The 20,614-nt window shown below is 31.2% G+C and overlaps 2 protein-coding genes across 19 annotated transcripts in view; one reads left to right on the forward strand and one right to left on the reverse strand.

The window, feature by feature from the left end:
- LOC148300306 (uncharacterized) overlaps window positions 1-20,614 on the forward strand; it is a gene marked incomplete at its 3' end in the record, with an annotated part of 112,956 nt that overhangs the window by 82,450 nt on the left and 9,892 nt on the right. The gene's annotated exons all lie outside the window — the stretch shown is intronic.
- On the reverse strand, window positions 951-19,716 carry LOC148300308 (juvenile hormone esterase-like). 18 transcript variants are annotated; one of them, XM_088274967.1, is made up of 5 exons: window positions 19,683-19,716; window positions 18,118-18,248; window positions 17,427-18,007; window positions 6,034-7,385; window positions 951-1,173 (listed from the first exon to the last, which is right to left on the reverse strand). In XM_088274967.1, exons 3-5 carry the CDS (start codon window positions 17,643-17,645, stop codon window positions 978-980), a joined length of 1,767 nt encoding a protein of 588 aa, XP_088131093.1. In that variant the 5' UTR covers window positions 17,646-18,007; window positions 18,118-18,248; window positions 19,683-19,716; the 3' UTR covers window positions 951-977. The 18 variants fall into 18 exon arrangements, with proteins under 18 accessions (XP_088131093.1, XP_088131090.1, XP_088131101.1 ...); XM_088274964.1 differs by having other exon boundaries at window positions 18,118-18,324; window positions 19,657-19,716; XM_088274975.1 differs by having other exon boundaries at window positions 17,427-17,657; window positions 18,190-18,248; window positions 19,653-19,716.

Genomic DNA, 20,614 nt, shown 5'->3' on the forward strand with positions numbered 1-20,614 from the left:
TAGATAATTTAAATGTCACATATAAAATTGATATTCTTAACATCAAATATTCATTTTAATTTATGTATTAATTGTTTGATTCATACTCAGATTTTATAAGTCTACTAAGTTGTGTTTTATTGTTACATAATATTATGACAATTGTTTCGCCTAGTAATGGCATTATCGAACGAATGTTTGAAAAACCCATAACCTACTTTTCAAAAATTCCTATGAAATAACATAACCTACGGTTCAAACATTCGTTTAAAAATGCCATAACTAGGCGAAACAGTTGTCACAATATTCATTTTTATGTGTTTTTTAACAATAAAATACTACTTAGTAGAAACAAAAAATCTGTGTTTGATTTGATTAACAATTAATACTTATTTTTTTTTTTTCAAAAATGTTAATAAAATTCTTATAAAACCACTCACCGAAATTTTTACGTCTATCGGTTTCGAGACGTACCCATCTCTTCGTCAGGACAATCACTAACAAACACAGCATGCAAACAATACTACCCTTCACCACCATACCACGGCTGTCCAAATTTAAAACACAGTAAGGGACATTTTTTGTAGTAGTTTTTTTTTGCATTTTTGGACTAAGTAGAGTCTACTTAGTCCATAAATGCAAAAAAAAAACTACTACAAAAAAAATGTCCCTTACTGTGTTTTAAATTTGGACAGCCGAGCACCATTCACACACTCAAACTAAACAAAATGTCTAACACATGCGATTTTTGGTCGACCCGAAGACCAACATGCACTATAGTTTTCAATACAGACATGCGTTACGAGCCGAGGTAAAACGTGTGATAGAATTATTTATCAACATTTTTGTAAAAAATAAATAAGTTAAAATGACTAACCACAAAGTCAATGTTTTAAATATTAATAATATTCAGAACAATTAATATATAAATTTAAAATGGAGTTTTACAAATTAATAGCCAAAACAATAAATAAAATCAAATCTTCATTTTTGTTTCATCATAATTCGGTTTTGATAATTTGATGTTCATTGGCGTATTTGGCAAATATGCCATCCCAGAAATTGATATTCCTCGCTCCTGGATTGACACCCATCCTGAGGTCCCGATCGATATCCAGGAAGTGATGGTTTTCAGGAGCAGCCGGCTTCCAGACTATATTACGGAGGACGCTCTCCTTCAGCGGGGTCGGGTTACTGAAAGCAATCGATCATTGACGTCAGTGAACCTCGTTTGATTTATTTATTTTATTTGTTCAGGAATTATACAGCTTGTACATACACATATATAAAATTCAATTCAAACCCTTATCCGCACCCCAATGGTGCATAGGGAACTGCATTATATAAACACAGTGTTATCTTGATCGTTAACACACGAAGGAAAGGTGATCAGCCCTCCGCTTCAGGTGCCAGTCCATGTTAATATTTAATAAATATTACAGTGAAAAAATCACGTATATTTGTTTTACCCCCCTTGGGAATCGAACACGGGACCTCCAGAACGGTAGCCAAGCGGGCTGACCATTACACTACGATATAATATGTTATAATATATAAAACCCTTATCTGCACTCCAATGGTGCATAGGGCACTGCTTCATATACACGCAGTGTTATTTTGATCGTTTTGTACACATGAAGGAAGGGTGATCAGCCCTTCGCTTCAGGTACCAGTCCAGGGTAATATTGAATGAATATTACAGTGGGTAGAATTGGTGAACATTACACGTGTGTTAAGTGATCACTTAAACCAACCTACGACGGTCGTCAGTCCCATAATTGCTCATACTTCCATATTCTTCATCATCTTTGACGAGATGTTAAAAAATAATATATTCTACTAGATAGTCTTACTACCATTGTATTGCGAACATGAAAAATAAATATTTCAAATACTGTCATTAATTGTGCATACATAGTCACCCTAAAAATGTACACCCTCTTGTGACAAGACTGTGAATTATTAACAATAGATACGAGATACCTCTAATTAATATTTTACATGTAACACATTCTGCATAAATTAACGTGATCTAACACAGTATGTAGAAACATGTGCTTCAATCAGTTTACTAACGTTACAGCCGTATATCATCAGCACCGGATATATCTAGAATTAAATAGAGTTTAACATAAAGGCTATACGAATTAGATATTTGCGATAGAATTTAACAACGGCTTTATTCAAATAAGTCGTGACTTCATTCGGTTTTTGGATTCGAACGTTTTAACGCAAATGGTGATATGAAGAATGCTGGGAACAAAGTGAATGGTGCACTGAAATCAGTTATAGCAAATAAAAACCTATCAGCGGAAGCTAAACTGGCAGTGCACAACGGAGTCCTGGTTCCAACTCTAATGTATGGAAGTGAAACATGGAGTTGGCAAAAGAAGGATGAAAGTAGACTAAATGCAGTCGGAATGCGATCTCTCAGAAGAATGTGCGACAAAACAATGTATGATAGATGTGCGAATAGTGAAATAAGGAAGGAATGCAAAGCTGAGATAAGCATTATCGATAAAATTAAGAAAGGTGTGTTGAGATCGTTTGGACATGTGGAACGAATGAGTGAGGAAAGAACGGTAAAAAAAAATTATGAGGCGAATGTTAGTGGGAAAAGAAGCAGAGGAAGACCGATAAAAACTTGGCACGATCAGGTATGCCAAATACTTGAAAGTGGTCAGGTTAGGAGTCGTAATAATCATCGGGTATATATGACGAAACGCATGAACGTGGAAGAGGCGAAGAATGTTTGCAAAGACAGAGTGGTGTGGCGTTCTATTCTCTCTGCCTACGAGGAAGTTGCATAATGGTTAGTTGATTCATCACTCCAATAAGTGGACAAATTTGGTTTTACGATTACGTATTTCTGGGTCCAAATATTATTTTAATTACTTAAGCTGGAATTAAATATTGTCCTTGAGGTAGTATTTTACGAAACTGCGCAAAATAAATTATTTTATTTTATTTTTGCTATTTTAAAACCTGAAAAAGTATCCAATACCATCTCAATGACGACGCCCTAATATTAATTATATATATATTATATATATATATATATATATATATATATATATATATATATATATATATATATATATATATATATATATATATATATATATATATGTATATATATATATATATTTATATATATATATATATATATATATATATATATATATATATATATATATATATATATATATATATGTATATGTATATATATATATATATATATATATATATATATATATATATATATATATATATATATATATATATATATATATATATATATATATATATATATATTTATATATATACATATATATATATATATATATATATATATATATATATATATATATATATATAATATATATATATATATATATATATATATATATATATATATATATATATATATATATATATATATATGTATATATATATGTTTATATATATATATATATATATATATATATATATATATATATATATATATATATATATATATATATATATATATATATATATATATATATATATATATAATATAAATAATATGAACGTTTGCTTATTTCCCTTTCTTAATTAAATTGATGATGCTTTTCTCCGCCTCTGTAGTGTAATAAGCACGCTCGGCTACCGTTCTGGAGGTCCCGGGTTTGATTCCCAAGGGGGGTAAAATAAATATAAGTGATTTTTTCACTGTCATATTTATTCATTATTACCCTGGACTGGTACCTGAAGCGGAGGGCTGATCACCTTTCCTTCGTGTGTAAACGAGCAAGATAACAATGTGTTCATATGAAGCAGTGCTCTATGCACCATTGGTGTGCGGATAGGGGTTTTATTATTATTATTATTTCTCACCCTTGCATTCTTTCCTGCGATTCGAACATCTATCATACGTCTGTATTCAGTCTACTTTCTTCCTTCTTTTACCACTCCACGCTTTACTTTCCATAATCCATTGTGAAGGTTTCAATATCTAAAATCAAAGTCCTTTTCTAATCTTAAAACTTTCCCTAACAATCTAACTATCGTTATGCCGCATATTCGTCTGACAGATGGTATTTCGACTGCATTCAGTCTACTTTTATCTTTCTTTTGCCAACTCTATGCTTAACTTTACATACATTTTTAAAACACACTTTATTATAATACTTTCTTAAATATATTAATACAATTTCCAAAGTTTTAAGACTTTTAAAACTTTCCCTTACAATTCTTGTTGAATAATTCTGAATAAACATACATCAATTCGTAATATGAAAGGTCCTTATTAAATTGAAATGTTTCGCAATTTTTTTATTTGTTAAAATGTTACCTTACGAAAATGAAAAGGACTAGCTAAGGGTAGGTATTCTAAATCTCTTTATTTTCTCACAAACGAAATAAACTTATAAACGTAAAACCTTTTTGTTACGTGAAGATTCTTACACCAGAGATACTCAAATATAGATGAAAAACAATTTATTTTTTTATTATTTTTTTATATCTCAACAAAGATGATGAAGGATGTGCAAAGGCTAGTTTAAGTGGTCACTTTATACACGTGTAACATACACCGTTCTACCTATCATATTAATGCTGTGATTGACACCTTGAAAGCTGTCTTTAAATTGATCACTTAAACCAGCTTTTGGCAGGTCGTAAGCTCTATAAAAATCCAGATATCTATGTATAATTATATTTTAATGGACAACCACAGTAGGTACTCATATTTTAAGTTTTATTTTTGCTCTTATTGACACTTAGAAAGCTTGTGTTTGAAGTGATCACTTAAACCAGCTTATGACAGATCGTAAGCCTTGTAAATATCCAAAAATTTATATTTTTGTTCGATTGACAACCACACTACTCAAACGCCGGATGTTGAATAAAGCCTATATAATTGACACTTTAACGGGTGAGTTCTCGGCAACATCTTTAAAAGTAGTTTTTGGTCTTAATTGTCTGATAAATTAAATAATAAAAATTAACCAACTAACTTACCATCACCTCGCATCTCCACAAGAGTAGCAGAGAAAATAGAACGCTAAACCAATCTGTTTTTACAAACAATTTTCGCCTCTTCCACATCCATGCATCTCCTCATACATTCATTCAACCACATCCACTCCCTATGTGGAGCATATAGATTCCACAAATTGTCTCCAGGCTTTTCTGTCGGCCGCCAGCTCCCTTGCACCCGACGAATTGTCAGCAGTGGTCGTCCTGGGCGGAGCGAACCTGGTACCTTGTAAAAGAGGCAATATTGATGGCGGCTCTCAGGAGGCATGCGTACAGTACATGGTCAAGCCAACTGAATCGCCTTTTCTTGGCGGCAAAAAATATTTGATTGAAAAAGGCGAGCTTAAGAAAACAGTTTGAGAATCTGTTCAATATACATGTAAAGATATACATATATATATAAAAGGTGGGCTTATAACATTGTATTCACTGTGTCAACAAAAACAACTCTTAAAGTCTTAAATTTTACGAAAGTCCTTCAGCAATATTTTACTTACAAATTTGTATTTCTACTATCTTTATTTACGACACTGAAATACCAGAAATATCAAACAAATTTTAATTTATTTCCATGAAACTTTTTCTCCCCGGAGCCTTTTATATAATAAGTTTAAACATTTTTCTAAGAAATACGTACTAAACCTTATAAAACTTATCATATCCTGGTATACTGAAATTATTTTAGTATGTGTGATCCATAAGACACACACTTTATAAGAGTAATAATACTTATCATTGCGTTTGTTTGTCTAATTTTATAACCTCATACAACTTATCATACTCTTCGGTTTATTATATGTGATCTATAAAACACATACTTCATAAGAGTAGTGGTACTTAGCTTTGTGTTATACATATATAAGGAGCTAGAAATACACAGTATGCAAGCAAATTTGTCTACATATTGGTGCTTTAAGTCATCAAATCCAAAAACCGAGCTAAGTAAGGAATTTTCATCAAAGAAGTCTTTTTTTACTCGATCACCCAAGTATTGATTGTAGTTTTGTACACATTGATTGTAATTTTACTCACCCGAATTTGGCGAAATTGGTCCAAAGTCGAACCATCTGCTCAGATATCAATAGCTCGTCTGGCGCCACGATACTTTCCAGCAGTTCTTTATAACTCTCTCCCAAAGTATCGCATTTAAATAAATAACAGATCTCGTCTCCGTTAGTGGCACCTTTAATACTTCCTTTGTCTCTCAGAATGGAATTCTTGAAGAAATTGAGACCTCCGTCGAAAGAGAATCTGTAGAAATAAGTTTCGGCGCTTGTTGCCTTCAAGTGCTTGGTAAGGGTCTTATGGATGGGGTAGACTATTCCATCGGACACATAGTCGACGTATTCGCTCATGGATCTATTGCTGATGACGCCATTTTGGAAGTAGAAATTCTTGATACTTCCTGAAACGTGTTTGTACTCATCAGAATTGTAACTGAACTCTATTCCTCTTAAAGGTACTGAAAATTGGAAGTTATAATTCAGCTTCTCAAGTATCTCTGGATCGTTGATTAGTGTTCTCAAAAAGACTATCGCTTCTCTGGAGTTGAATCCGATCATCAAAGGTATTTTAGCACTTAAAAAATTAGATTGATAGAGCGAATTTGGTGTCGTTGTTAAGAATGTACTTTGAGATGAAGTGACATTTTCAATCGATGGCCCAAAAGGTAAAATACTCTTTTGATTGTCTCTGACTTCAGTGCTATCGAATGTTTTGGGAGTCGCTTTGACTATATCATTAACGTTAACTTTCTTCAAATTCTTGAGTAGTTCTTCTGAAGTATCCGAGTTTTTGAATAGGAGCTTATCTAGATTGAAAGCTCGTTTTCTGGGGTTTGGTGAAAACAGATGAGGGAGTTCGAACACTCCGCTCTGGCAGATAGCTTTGTGGAAAGTTCCCTCTGCCATCTGGGAATGCATAAGAAGAGAAACAGCTGCTCCTCCAGCGTTGTTCCCAAAAATTGTGACTTGGTCTCTATCACCGTTGAACACTTGGATGTTGTCCTGAACCCATCGCAGAGCCAGAACGATGTCTTTGAGTCCCATGTTTCCAGGGATGACCTCGTCCTCTGTGTTCAAGAACCCCAGAGCTCCCAGTCTGTAGTTGGTTGTGACCAAAACAACACCCTCGTTCATGAAGAAGTCTGGACCAAACAGGAGGGTGCTAGAAGAGCCTGTTGCAAATCCTCCCCCGTGGATCCAGAACATGACTGGCAGTTTGTCTTGTGACTCTTGGTTGATGTTTGGAGTGTAAATGTTTAGGATAAGGCAGTCTTCCTCTCCGCTTGGAAATCTGTCTAGAAGTGGGTCTTCTTGGGGACATCGGACTCCGTCTTTTGTGGCATTCAATGTTCCTTCCCATCTCATCAAAGGCTTCGGCGGCTGAAAATAAAAAGTCGTTTTCACTTAACCTGCGGTTATTATAATAACATTATATACTACAATATTTATACCAAAACACATGACTGATTTTAGTTTAATTTGAAATATATCCCTTAATTCTGGAATAAACTAAATTTGCTAAATGCGTTTGAGTTCAAACAAACAAAAAATTTGTAAAATTGTGTATTTTGCCATAAAGCTTTTTGAAAAATTTATGGCCATGGGTAGGCTCCTTAATATTTAGAATAACGAGCATTTAAAGAATTTTACAATCTGCATTAATATTTCTTTAATATTAAGATAATTGTAGCATTAAGAGAATTTTACAATCTGTAAGTATGCTCAGTAAGAAGTAAGGAGCATTTAAAGAATACTTCGTGAGTAGGCTCTTCAATATTGAGGGATTAAAACCTTGAGAGAATTTAATTTTTAATGGTATCTTTAACTATCGATTAATGTCTTATTTTGCTAATATTTAATCGTAAAACCAAGAGTATATGATAAAACAAGTACAAATATTTATCAAAAAAAAATATTATGCCAAGATTACTATAATCTATTACTCCCAAATATGGTAAAGACGGGGTCTACAACAATAATTATGTTATATTATACACAATACGTTGTTGATTTGACCGAAATTCGCGTTGTGGAACATTCGTTTGGAGTGTACAAGTCCATTATTGTGGATTCACGCGAACTAGAAACGGCGATAAAGTTCTCTTTAAACCCGAATAATAGCTGTTATTATTATCATTACAACCCCTCAGTAAACTAACTTCTACTCTTCATTACTTCTAAACACGAAATTCCATAATGATCTTACTAAGAACGCCTGATTATTCGGATAATAAAAAAACAATTATTTACTTTTTAAACTTTTATTTTATTTATTAATTTTTAAATCAAACATAGATTTTTTAATCTACTAAGTTGTATTTTATTAAAAAAACACATTTAAAATTAATATTGTGACGATTGTTTCGCCTAGTTATGGCATTTCCAAACGAAAGACATTCGTTTGGAAATGCCATAACTAGGCGAAACAATTATCACAATGTTAATTTTTATGTGTTTTGTTTTTAAAATACAACTCAGTAGACTCAGTAAACTGTGTTTGATTCAAAATTTTATTTATAAATTAAAATGGAGTTATACAAATTAAAAGCCGAATCAATAAATAAATAAACTTTTATTTTAATTGACTAGTGACCGGCTTTCGTCGTTACTGACATCCTCAGACTGGTGGTAAGCTACACTAAACTTTACGATATAAACACAACAAGGCAAGGATAAAAAATTTAATTTAATATATTTTTCTGAAAAAATATTTCTTAATTCAATGATTTTTCATAAATAAAATTACGTTAAGAATTAAATAAATTTTATTATGGAATTGAATTTCGCAGCTATATTTATATTATGTATAGATAAATCTAGAACCATTTTTATTAATTGATTCGTCATTTTGTAGTAAAATCTATTTTATATATAAGTTTTACTTGGTAAAAACCACTTTTTCTTAAAACACGAATGTTTCAAGTACAAAACTATTTCCTATACATTTTGCCTTTTTTAATCGTACTGACTTGAATAATTTCATTAATTGATTCGACAGTCACTTTGTGGTAAAATCTATCCATTTTAAATTTAAGTTTTACCACTAATACTAATATTTACCAAGTAAAACTTATATAAATAAAATGAAGTTCCACCAATAAATCGCTCACTTCTTTCAACAACATCACAAATCAAAAATCGTCATGTTTTCGAAATGCACAGAAAATGTACTATATTCCAGCAAAAGCGGCATATTTTTAACTCAACATTTACCCGCTACAGGGTAGAAAGTGTTGTTTTTGCATTTTGAAGAGAAGGTATTGTTTAATTATTTTTTAAATATACTTAATATTTTTCAAATGGAGAAAAAACATTCAGGTTTTACCTAAAAAGATCTGTTGCACAGTAAAAAGTTCAATGAGTGGCTTGATATTTACTTTTAATACATTTAATTATATTTTTAAACTTTGAAAACGATCTCCTGAAAAATCAAGTTTTTTGATATATGACGTTGTTAAAAGGAGTGAGCGAAATGTCAGAGCAAAACATAAAAGAAATGGTCGTTTTTACATTAATAAACTCAATACTATGGACTTTTACAAGTTCTTTTTAATTGTATTTTTATTTTCCAATAATGTTTTTATTCCACAAAGTTAATGCCAAATCAATAAATAATAAAATCGTATTTCTTGTTTATTTCTGTTTTGAATATTTAATTGGCAAATTGAATATACGAAATTGTAATATGAACATCACAATATGTTTTCCCCTAAATTATTCGTACATAATTAAGCTGAAAACTTTTAACCATCGATGTAACAACACGATTCTGATAATATTATCCACTGTAAAAAATGTTTGTTCAAATTTTGTTTGTGTTTCCGAGACATAATGGATTGTCAAACTTTTTCCAATAAAAACCAATTATCCTCGTTTACAAGTAATTTCAAATTCAGTTCAAAAAAAGTTTTATAAATATATATGACCACAAAGCACACATATATCATTAAGTCCCCTCTCTTCCAGAATGTTTTATATGTACTCGCATATTCAATCGTATGATTTATTTTGTTTTAATATATACATATAACCAACTAACAATCAAGCCTTTTCCCCGCAGGGGCAGTCAGAGGAAATAGAGAACCACACTTATTTGTGTTTCTAAACAATCTTCATCTCCTTATGCATACCCGCCGATTATTTCGACTCCTGACCTGACTACTTTCAAGTATTTGAAATAGTTGATGATGCCAAGTTTTCCTCGATCTTCCTCTGCTTATATTTCCAACAACATTTACCTGATAATTTTGTTTAACTGTTCTTTCTTCTCTCAATCGTTCCACATGTTCGAATCAACTCAACACACTTTTCTTATTTTTTTTCGATTATACTTATCTCAGCCCTGCATTCTTTCCTTATTTCAATATTTGATCATCGCGTATTTTTTTCTATACAACATTTCGAGTGTGTCCAAATACTGGTTCATCTGGATTATCTCTACATAGATGAAGAATAATATGGAAGTCTAGGCAATTACGACCGTCAAAGGTTTGGTTAAGTGATCACTTGACTCACGTGTAACATTCACCGATTCTACCCATGATTGTCAATCACACAACTAAAATTTTCGGAACATCTTATGACACACTAAGTGTGCGTTCACAACAGGCATCCAAGTAGGAATGAGGAAAGCTTTTATTAAACAGTTAGTTAAAATAGTGAGAGAAATAACAGATGGATAATTTCAGGATCGGTTTAATAATACGTAGTAGGAGAATACCCCCAATAATAAACAGTCAAGGGTCAAGTTTTAATTTATCATCACCCTATTTCCCTCTCTTCCAGTTTCATCCCGTTTCGTATTTTAGATTAATTGCGATCTTCTCTGACCTGTTAACGTGGTGTTACGTCACAAGAGCTGCTTTGTGTTACACAAATTGAGAGATAGTAATCTAATAGGCCCATAGCAACATGTGTAGTAATATCCATAAGGGTAATCAGTAAAAATAAAGAATACGCATTTCTGCTTATATTTATTCGTTCTTTGATAACGAAAAAAATATTTAAAAATCAAATCAGTGCATGGAACAATGTATCTGATTAACAATGTATCAATGCGCACCCAATTGTGCATAAGGTACTGAATCGTATCGACGCGATGTTATCTTGATCGTTACTTGCATGAAGGCAAGGTGTAAAATCAATCATATTTATTTACACCCCCCCTTGGGAATCAAACATTTACACATTTATATGTATACATGTATATATATATGTATATAATACATGTTTACATATACAACAGTATTTATCACAAATATCCCTCACTCCTTTCAAGAACGTCATAATTCAAAAAACCTGATTTTTCAGGAGAACGTTTTTAATGTTTAAAAATGTAATACAATGTTTTAAAAATAAATATGAAGCCAATTTTTGAATTTTTTAATGTGCAACAGATCTTTTTAGGTAAAATCTGAAGGTTTTTTCTTCATTTGAAAAATATTTAGTATTTTTATATATTATTTAAAAACATAATTAAACAATACCTTTTCTTTAAAATGCAAAAACAACACTTTCTGCCCTGTAGCGGGTAAATATTAAGTTAAAAATATGCCTCTTTTGCTGGGATATAGTACATTTTCCATGATTTATGACGTTCTTGAAAGGAGTGAGCAATGTGTGGATTTATCTAATTCGGTTTTATCCAACTATTTTACTTTTTTTTATGTACAAGCTGTATAATTTCTAAACAAATCATATAAATAAATAAATGAATATTTTTTTACATTATTCACCATTGGAGAGTTTGATAGATGATTATGAGATATCACTACCCTGTCATCGTTAGGGGATGAAAGAAGTATTATGACGTCATGTTATCCAATTATCCCTTTCACTAGTTATAACTCCATGGCTGTGAGCCTCAAGAAAGATGGGTCAGAATTAAATACTCGTAACCCTCCCAGAGTTTGCCAGCTGAGCAAGACTAGTCGAGTAATTGGAGGATAGTTTCGCATTTCTGAAGTAGAGCGACGAAAGTTTTAAGTAATCTGACAAATAACGGGAGGCTCACAGCCATGGAGTTATAACTAGGGAAAGGGATAATTGGATAACATGACGTCATAATACTTCTTTCATCCCCTAACGTTGACAGGGTAGTGATATCTCATAATGATCTTAATCAAACTCTCCAATGGTGAATAATGTAAAAAAATATTCATTTATTTATTTATATGATTTGTTTAGAAATTATACTAAATTCTGAGTAGCTAACAAATAAAAACAATTAGTTAAAATACCAATTAATTTGTATTAATTTCATTGAAAATCTATCCATTTATAATTTACTTGCAAATTACGGTTATTTTGGTAGTAAAAATTAAATTTACGATAGTACAATTCTTAATTGGCCAGGACGTTTTGGTTGTATGGCTCACCATGTCCCCATGTATCACTTTCTGAACTATTTCATGTATTTTACATTGTATACTAAACAGTTGTTGACTTGTTTTGAGGGTATATAGTAACCATTTTATATTTAAAAATTAATACATACAAAAAAAAAAACCTTTTTTATTCGCCCGGGTTTGAAATGGTCAACAGCAAAGAAGGGAAATAAGAAAAATAATTCCGCACGGAAAATCTGACGTCTTGAGTAGTTCTCACACTCAGACCTTCCGGAATTAATTGGGCAAAACGGCTATAAAAACGGAAACACGTTTTAGACGATGAAAAACAGACGAATTTTTTACAAGGCGTCCGTGATTTCGGACGAATTAGATGTTTTTTTTTGTGTCTTTATGTCAAAATGGAAAAACAAATCAAATGGATCTTCGTCAGACGGGAGAAATATCTAATTTAACATACTCAGCCTATAAAGGATTGTATTAGACTCGTGACGTGTTTATAACAGCTGATATAATTAATATTTTCATTCACATCATTCTGAGTGTGTCCAAATACTTGTTCACAAAATCTGGATTATCTCCAATTTCAGGAGTTATTACAATATTTTCATTCATCATTTTCTTTTGGAAAATTCGCCTTCGAAAAAACGTTATTTTCGTAAGTTGGCAATGAATGACGTCACAGAAACTATGGAGTTATTTTAATGTTGGTGTCTTTGCTAAATTATTTGCGGCTTTATTTGTTGATGTCTATGGTCCACCCTCTCACTCCCCCCTCCACTCATATGTGTATATTACAAATGATAGTGTAGTGGTAAACAAGCAATCCATACTACTACTATTACAGCTCTATAAACCATAGACAATAAACCATGTGACGTCATAAAACGTTCGATGACGGAAATTTGATGACGTATGCGAACGCACGTTTTTCGTTTTATTCATATATCCAATGTTTAAACCTTAATATCTCCCTTAGTTCTCTACAGATTTCAATAAGAATTTTACCGATAGTCTTGTGATTTTACATATTAATTTATTAGCCAATAATCCAACATCGAGACAAAAGCCTATTGCGTCGTAGAGCTAAAGAATAAACAAGGTCTGAGAATCGCAATGTTTAATCATAATAAATTGTGGCGTGGTTACTCTTGCCGGAATTAAAACCGTAATTGTATCTTTGTAAGAGCTTGATTAAAATTAAAGGTGGAAATTCGGTTTTCTTTTCTCTAAAAATACGTCATACGGAGTCATTTCTATATTCGGTCGATTTTGTATTATAGTTAGTAAGTTAGTTTTCTTATAACAGTTTTTATTTCCATTAGTTAAACAAGATGGTTTGGACATGTAGAACGAACGAGTGAGGAAAGAACGGTAAAACAAATTTATGAGGCGAATGTAAGTGGAAAAAATAGCAGAGGAAGACCGAGAAAAACATGGCACGATCAGATATGCCAAATACTTGAAAGTGGTCAGGTTAGGAGTCGTAACGATCGGCGGGTATGTATGAGGAGATGCATGAACGTGGAAGAGGCGAAGAATGTTTGCAAAGACAGAGTGGTGTGGCGTTATATTCTCTCTGCCTACCCCTGCGGGGAAGTGGCGTGATGGTTAGTTAGTTTGTTAGTTATTTAGTTAGTTAAACAAACAAAAAAATCCTATTATTTTCTACAATTAATTAATCGAAGAGATATTTTTAATTTTAAGAAAATTACTCGATATTCCTACTTTTTTGGCTACTTTCTGGTTATGAATTGAATATCGAAAATTCACCGTATCTTTGTCTTCTCTTCTCCCGTAATCGCAATCCCATTCTCACATCGATCCACGCAAGTAGGTTTAGGTAATGTAAATACCTTTGTAGGTAAACCTAGATGAACTCTGTATATGTAGGGGAGGGTGGGGCGTATTGTTACTAAATTACAAAAAAAGGAAATCCTTTAGGGTCAGGAGATGTTCGAATAGTGTAATAAAGAAGGAATGCGAAGCTGAGATTAGCATTATCGATAAAATTAAGAAAGATGTGAGGTAAGAACGGTAAAACAAATCTATGAGGCGAATGTAATTGGAAAAAGGAGCAGAGGAAGACCAAGAAAAATATGGCACGATCAGGTATGCCAAATAGTTGAAAGTGGTCAGGTTAGGAGTAGTAATAATCGTCGGGTATGTATGAGGATATGCATGAATGTAGAAGAGGCAAAGAATGTTTGCAAAGACAGAGTGGTGTGGCGTTCGATTCTCTCTGCCTAACCCTGCGGGAAGCGGCGTGATGGTTAATTAGTTAGTTAGTTTTATAAATTAAAAAATAAAATAAATGATTCTTTACCTACAATATTTTGGTATTATATCTTTTTTCCCTAAAAAACAAGGCGAAAAAATGAAATTTTACAAATTATGGAAACTGTCACAACTCACCCCATCCGGGGGGTCAGTTGTGACAAGGGTGGGGCAGGTTGTGACGAACAATATATTTAAGTATTTAAGAAATAATTTTTGCAAAATTATAAAAAAAATACTAAAACTATTAGTAGATGCATGCAAAATATTATTTGGGATCATCAAGTAAACTAAAACTGTTTATTGGAACTGCAGACAGTTGGTAGAATTCCATATTGAATTGTTTAGTAATATATCCAAAATAAAACAAGGTTTGTTGGATTAAATTCTACATTTGTTTATGTATATATTAAAACGTGACGCGTTTCTTCTTCTTAGGACATTATCAAACACAAACAGAGTGTTTGATAATGTCCTAAGAAGACGAAACGCGTGACGTATTAACATATACATTAATAAATGTAGAATTCAATCCAACAAACCTTGTTTATTTTGAATTTATTACCCAACAACTAAAATTGTATTCACTTTTGTAAAAAAATCTTATTTACGATTAAAATTATTCTGCTACTAGATAGGTAAGGATTATTACCATAAAATAATATTAAGACCCTTTGACAACAAGTTTATCATGGTGATATAAGAATGAATGCAAAGCTGGAACAAGCATTATCGATAAAATTTAAGGTGTGTCGAGATGGTTTACACATGTGGAATGAATGAGTGAGGAAAGAACGGTAAAAAAAATTATGAAGCGAATGTAGTTGGAAAAAGTAGCAGAGGAAGACCGAGAAAAATTTGGCATGGTCAGGTATGTTAATGCGATCGGGTCTGGAGTCGAAATAATCGGCGAGTATGTATGAGGAGAAACATTTAAAAATAAGGGTCTCTTTTGACTAAAAATCTTACCCAAATTAGCAATAGATGCCGTCTAAAGCTCACTCATGAAACGACGTGCGAAATATATGATTATATGTATAAATATATATATATATATATATATATAAATATATATATATATATATATATATATATATATATATATATATATATATATATATATATATATATATATATATATATATATATATATATATATATATATATATATATATATATATATATATATATATATATATATATATATATATATATATATATATATATATATATATATATATATATATATATATATATATATATATATATATATATATATATATATATATATATATATATATATATATATATATATATATATATATATATATATATATATATAAATACATACGTATGTTTACAAAATTTTAAGTTAAATCGAATAATTTTGTCGGATGGATATTATAACTCTTACATTTCAGTGGAATATACAATCATAAAAAAAAACATAATGGAAAACACAATAAAATATCAACATTATCAATTTGTATTCCACATGAGGGATATTTACCCAACCCTATGTCGGCGATGCTATGAAATAAAGGCTTTGTGAATTCATGGCATCGCCGGGAAATCCTTATTTTAATAAAAATGCTCTCAGAATGATTATACTCTGGTTGGAATATTTTCCAGAAATGTTCCCTAATTTATATAGGACACGTATCTGTCCTTTAATGCTAGTATTAACCTCCGTACATACATAAAATCAGAGGTTTTTTCAAATGGGCCTTCCTCTAAGCTTCCTTTGAAACCTTCAATCCCTTATACTTACAAAGGATTAATTATTTCTGATGGGCTTTTAGTAATACGTAATGGATTCGTTTAAATGTAAGTGACGTTACTTGAAGCCACTCATATTTATACAAAGCTTTCTGTTACCATAATTTTATTGAAACATTTATTTGTTCATTTGGTAATAATATAGGAACATTAGTACCGTCGCACACGTCCGTTTATTCAAGCAAATGCACCGCAGGATCAATGAAATTATGTCGTATTTTATGAAAACCCAGGTGCAATTAATTAACGTCGACTTAAGTACGTGTGTATCGGATGCTACTATGCAATATATAATATTAAATTTTAAAAAAGACTACTAAATATGTACATACTCGTATATGTTTGTTTGAATATACGTGATGGTTAGTAAGATTTATTTATACAAATAAAACGTAATTTAATTTAGTAATTTATTATTAGATTAAAACCAATATTTTTAGCTTTTCCACTTTTTTATTTGACCAGCGACCGGGTTTCGTCGTTACCGACATCATCAGACATCAGATGTCGGTAACGACGAAACCCGGTCGCTGGTCAAATAAAAAAGTGGAAAAGCTAAAAATATTGGTTTTAATCTAATAATAAATTAAAAATGCAATTCCATCACGAAGTGTCAGTGGATAATATAAAATTAATTTAGTAAATTTATAGCATTTAATCTTGTTCGTATGTGCTTCTAGACCTTCCGGTACTGACTTTGCATATTTGAGAGTACTCCCTTAAAGGCATGAGTTTAATGTTTCTAAGTAAGTAACGAAGTGAACAGATGTAATATGAATGCTTTGTTTATTATTTTCTTTGTATTAGTAATATGCACTTGATATTACTACAATTTAAATATTAAATAGGTAGAAATTGATTTGTGTGCTAAAAATCTTGGCATTAAATCGTGTAATTCATTCTCAATAATAATAATAAGATAAAATCGAACATTTTGTCGAAATCCCGGGTAAGGGCGGCCAGTAATAAATATCAATCCTAAGGGATGCTTTTACAGGGTGAAAAATTGTCTACTAACCATAAATCTCAACTCTCCTATGGGTGGCTGGGCGTAGGGGACGCCCTGAAACGAGTAGTACGGCGTCTTCTGATTGACAGATTTCAATTTCCACCCCATCAATTTCCCCTGGCCCACTTCCACCACTGCCTCCTCCGACACGTGGCACCACACGTCCTGATTGATGACATATTGGAAAATCACACACGCTAATAACACCTTCATTAGCTTCGGGATCATCTTCTCAATACGCTAATGAATTAAAAACTATTTCTAGAGTTTTCGCAACGTATCCACATAAATATTTAAATATCCATCTATATTTTAATCGTTTTTTTTTTATTCTATGTTTCAAAATAGTATTCTTTAATTTTATTACTAAACGTTTTTTGTGTTACTTGTATTTATATTGTATAATCTTGCAGATGCTATTAACTCACAAAATATTTCAAGTATTTTCGCACTAAATACTTTACATATGTTTATATTTGTACTGTTTAATTTATACTCTTTATTGTATAATTGTATTTATTTAAGTCTTTATTTATATTGTAAAAGAAAAACACTTTTTTTTACCACTTGAGTTTATTTTATTATAACGACTAGTTTCGGAAGCTATACTTCCATCTTTAGGTCTGATATACTGATTTAATTTATGCTAATTATTTTATATTTGTAAGTATATTGTATTGTTTATAGTCAATATTTATACTGTAATATCTTTAAAAGTCATAAAACATGTGTTCAAATTTCCAAATCATCAGTTTTTAATATATTAACTTACGTTCAGACAATAATTGAAGGAATATTACACTTTTATTAATTTTTCACAGATAAACGATACTTGTAATAATTCATAATATTTTAAGAATGTCCAATGTTTGGTTCACAAATTCTAGATTTTAATTCTTCTGAAACACTTAAAAGATATGATTCAAAGATTTTTTTATAGAAATCCTAACATAGATGAAGAAGTAATTTGAATACAATTTGTATATTACAAGCATTATTAACTTTATGTTATGTTAATATTATACTCTCCTTTCAATTAATTTTATCATTTATTGCATCATTCATTATAATGTATTACGCAAAGTGAACGATGAATGATGAAGAGAGTGTTAAAAATATTATAAGTCATTTACAGGGATAACAACCTGTCATAGGCTGCATTAAGTGATAACTGATTATTCATCTGCAATATTCACCCATTATTGAGAGCTCAAATTTAAATTCCCGCTCAAATTTAAATTACCACTCAAATTTTGGTAACTTGTCTATATATCCCATAATTGACACGTTCTTTTACATGCGAGTTCTTGGCAGCATCTATGATTGAGTTGAGAAAGCAATTTATTATTTTTCAACTTCATATATGAAATTAATATATTATAAACAATTAATTAATATATTATATTATAAACTTTTTTTTGTTGATTGAAAAATTTTTAAAATTTTAAAAATAACTCAAATTTAAAAAATTTTGTCGTATTTGTTTTAATAGAAAATATATTTCCTGTAAGGCGACATCTATGGTTGAAAACTGACAGTTTTTTTTTATTTATTATAAGAAACCTTGACAATGAAATGGATAAAACATACTTCAACAAACAATACTAAAACAAACACAGACTTCTATATTCTTCTTCATCTGTGTTGAGATATCCATAAATATTTGTTGAAATGGCATAAATTAATGAAAATGCACTTAAAAAAATATGAAGTGTACAATCAATACTGTCCATACATTTGTATAGGAAGAAATTCCACTAAATTCTAACCATATCAAACGTATAAATATATATTTCTTATTTTCTTTTCACTTTGGTACTCCATTTATCCTGAAATCTTATTTTCATCTCGATAATTTTAATTACTCTGAAAAACTTATTTTTTTAACGTATTTTTCTTAATTTTAACCGGTTTCACAGATATATCACTTATTTATACAAAAACCACGCACTTAGAAGGTTGTTTGACGTGTCATACGGCAATATATTCATGATGTGGTAAGTCTGGACTCACCACATTACGAATATATTTGTGATGTGGTTAGTCCAGTACTAGCGGTATAGCTCTGGTGCCGATTTCACAATATATTTCACTGATTTATACAATAATCACGCACTTGGAGGGCTGTTCGACGTGTCTGACGGTAACGTATTCGTGATGTGGTTAGTCCAGTAATAGCGGTACGGTTCTGGTGCCGATTTCACAACATATTTCACTGATTTATACAATAATCACGCACTTGGAAGGTTGTTCGACGTGTCCTACGGTAATATATTCGTGATGTGGTTAGTCCAGTACTAGCGGTATAGTTCTGGTGCAGTGTTCCAGGTGCCAGTAGTGCTGTTTGTCTAGTTTAATTACTCACGATTGGTTTACTTACGACACATGACATTTACCGTACCGGCTATATCGTTCAGAATTGATTTATTGACATGTGGTTGCCTTTTAAAATAGACTCAGACGTTTGTTGTTCAAGCACAGCTTGGATTTGAAAAATATTTTTATTTTTACTTTACAGCAATTTTGCAGCCGATTTAAAACAAATTTTCAAAAACATCAACAAGAAATATCACTTGCGAATGTAAAATTTAGTTTTTTTACTCAATTTTTTGGTGGAACAACACTTAAAATTTTTAAAATATTTTTTTTTGACATCTCATCAAAGATGAAGAAGAATATGGAAGTCTGTGCATTTACGGGGCTGACGACCGTAAATGCCCAGACTTCCATATTCTACTTCATATTTGATGAGTTGTCAAAAAAAAAAACGAATATAACTCCTGTAATTGCAGATAATCCAGATTTTGTGAACAAGTATTTGGACACACTCAAAATGTTGTAAATATTTATTTATTCAAACTTAATGTACATAATAGAAATAAGTACATTGGCGAATTTATTGCTAAAAAGCAATATCTTCCAACCAACCAAAAACAGACCAGTGATATTGATCAAAACGTTTGATACCATATATATGGTAGCTGTTTGCAATCAGAGGTAAGATAGTACTCGAACATTTAAAAAAACATAAATTACTGTATATAACTAACTAACTAACTAACCATCACGCCGCTTCTCCGCAGGGGTAGGCTGAGAGAATCGAACGCCACATCACTCTGTCTTTGCAAACATTCTTCGCCTCTTCCACGTTCATGCATCTCCTCATACATACCCGCCGATTGTTACGACTCCTAACC

This window comes from Brachycentrus maculatus, unplaced genomic scaffold (assembly GCF_059751285.1).
Source record: "Brachycentrus maculatus isolate JH-2025_06_01 unplaced genomic scaffold, ASM5975128v1 h1tg000753l, whole genome shotgun sequence".
Classification (NCBI taxonomy): domain Eukaryota; kingdom Metazoa; phylum Arthropoda; class Insecta; order Trichoptera; family Brachycentridae; genus Brachycentrus; species Brachycentrus maculatus.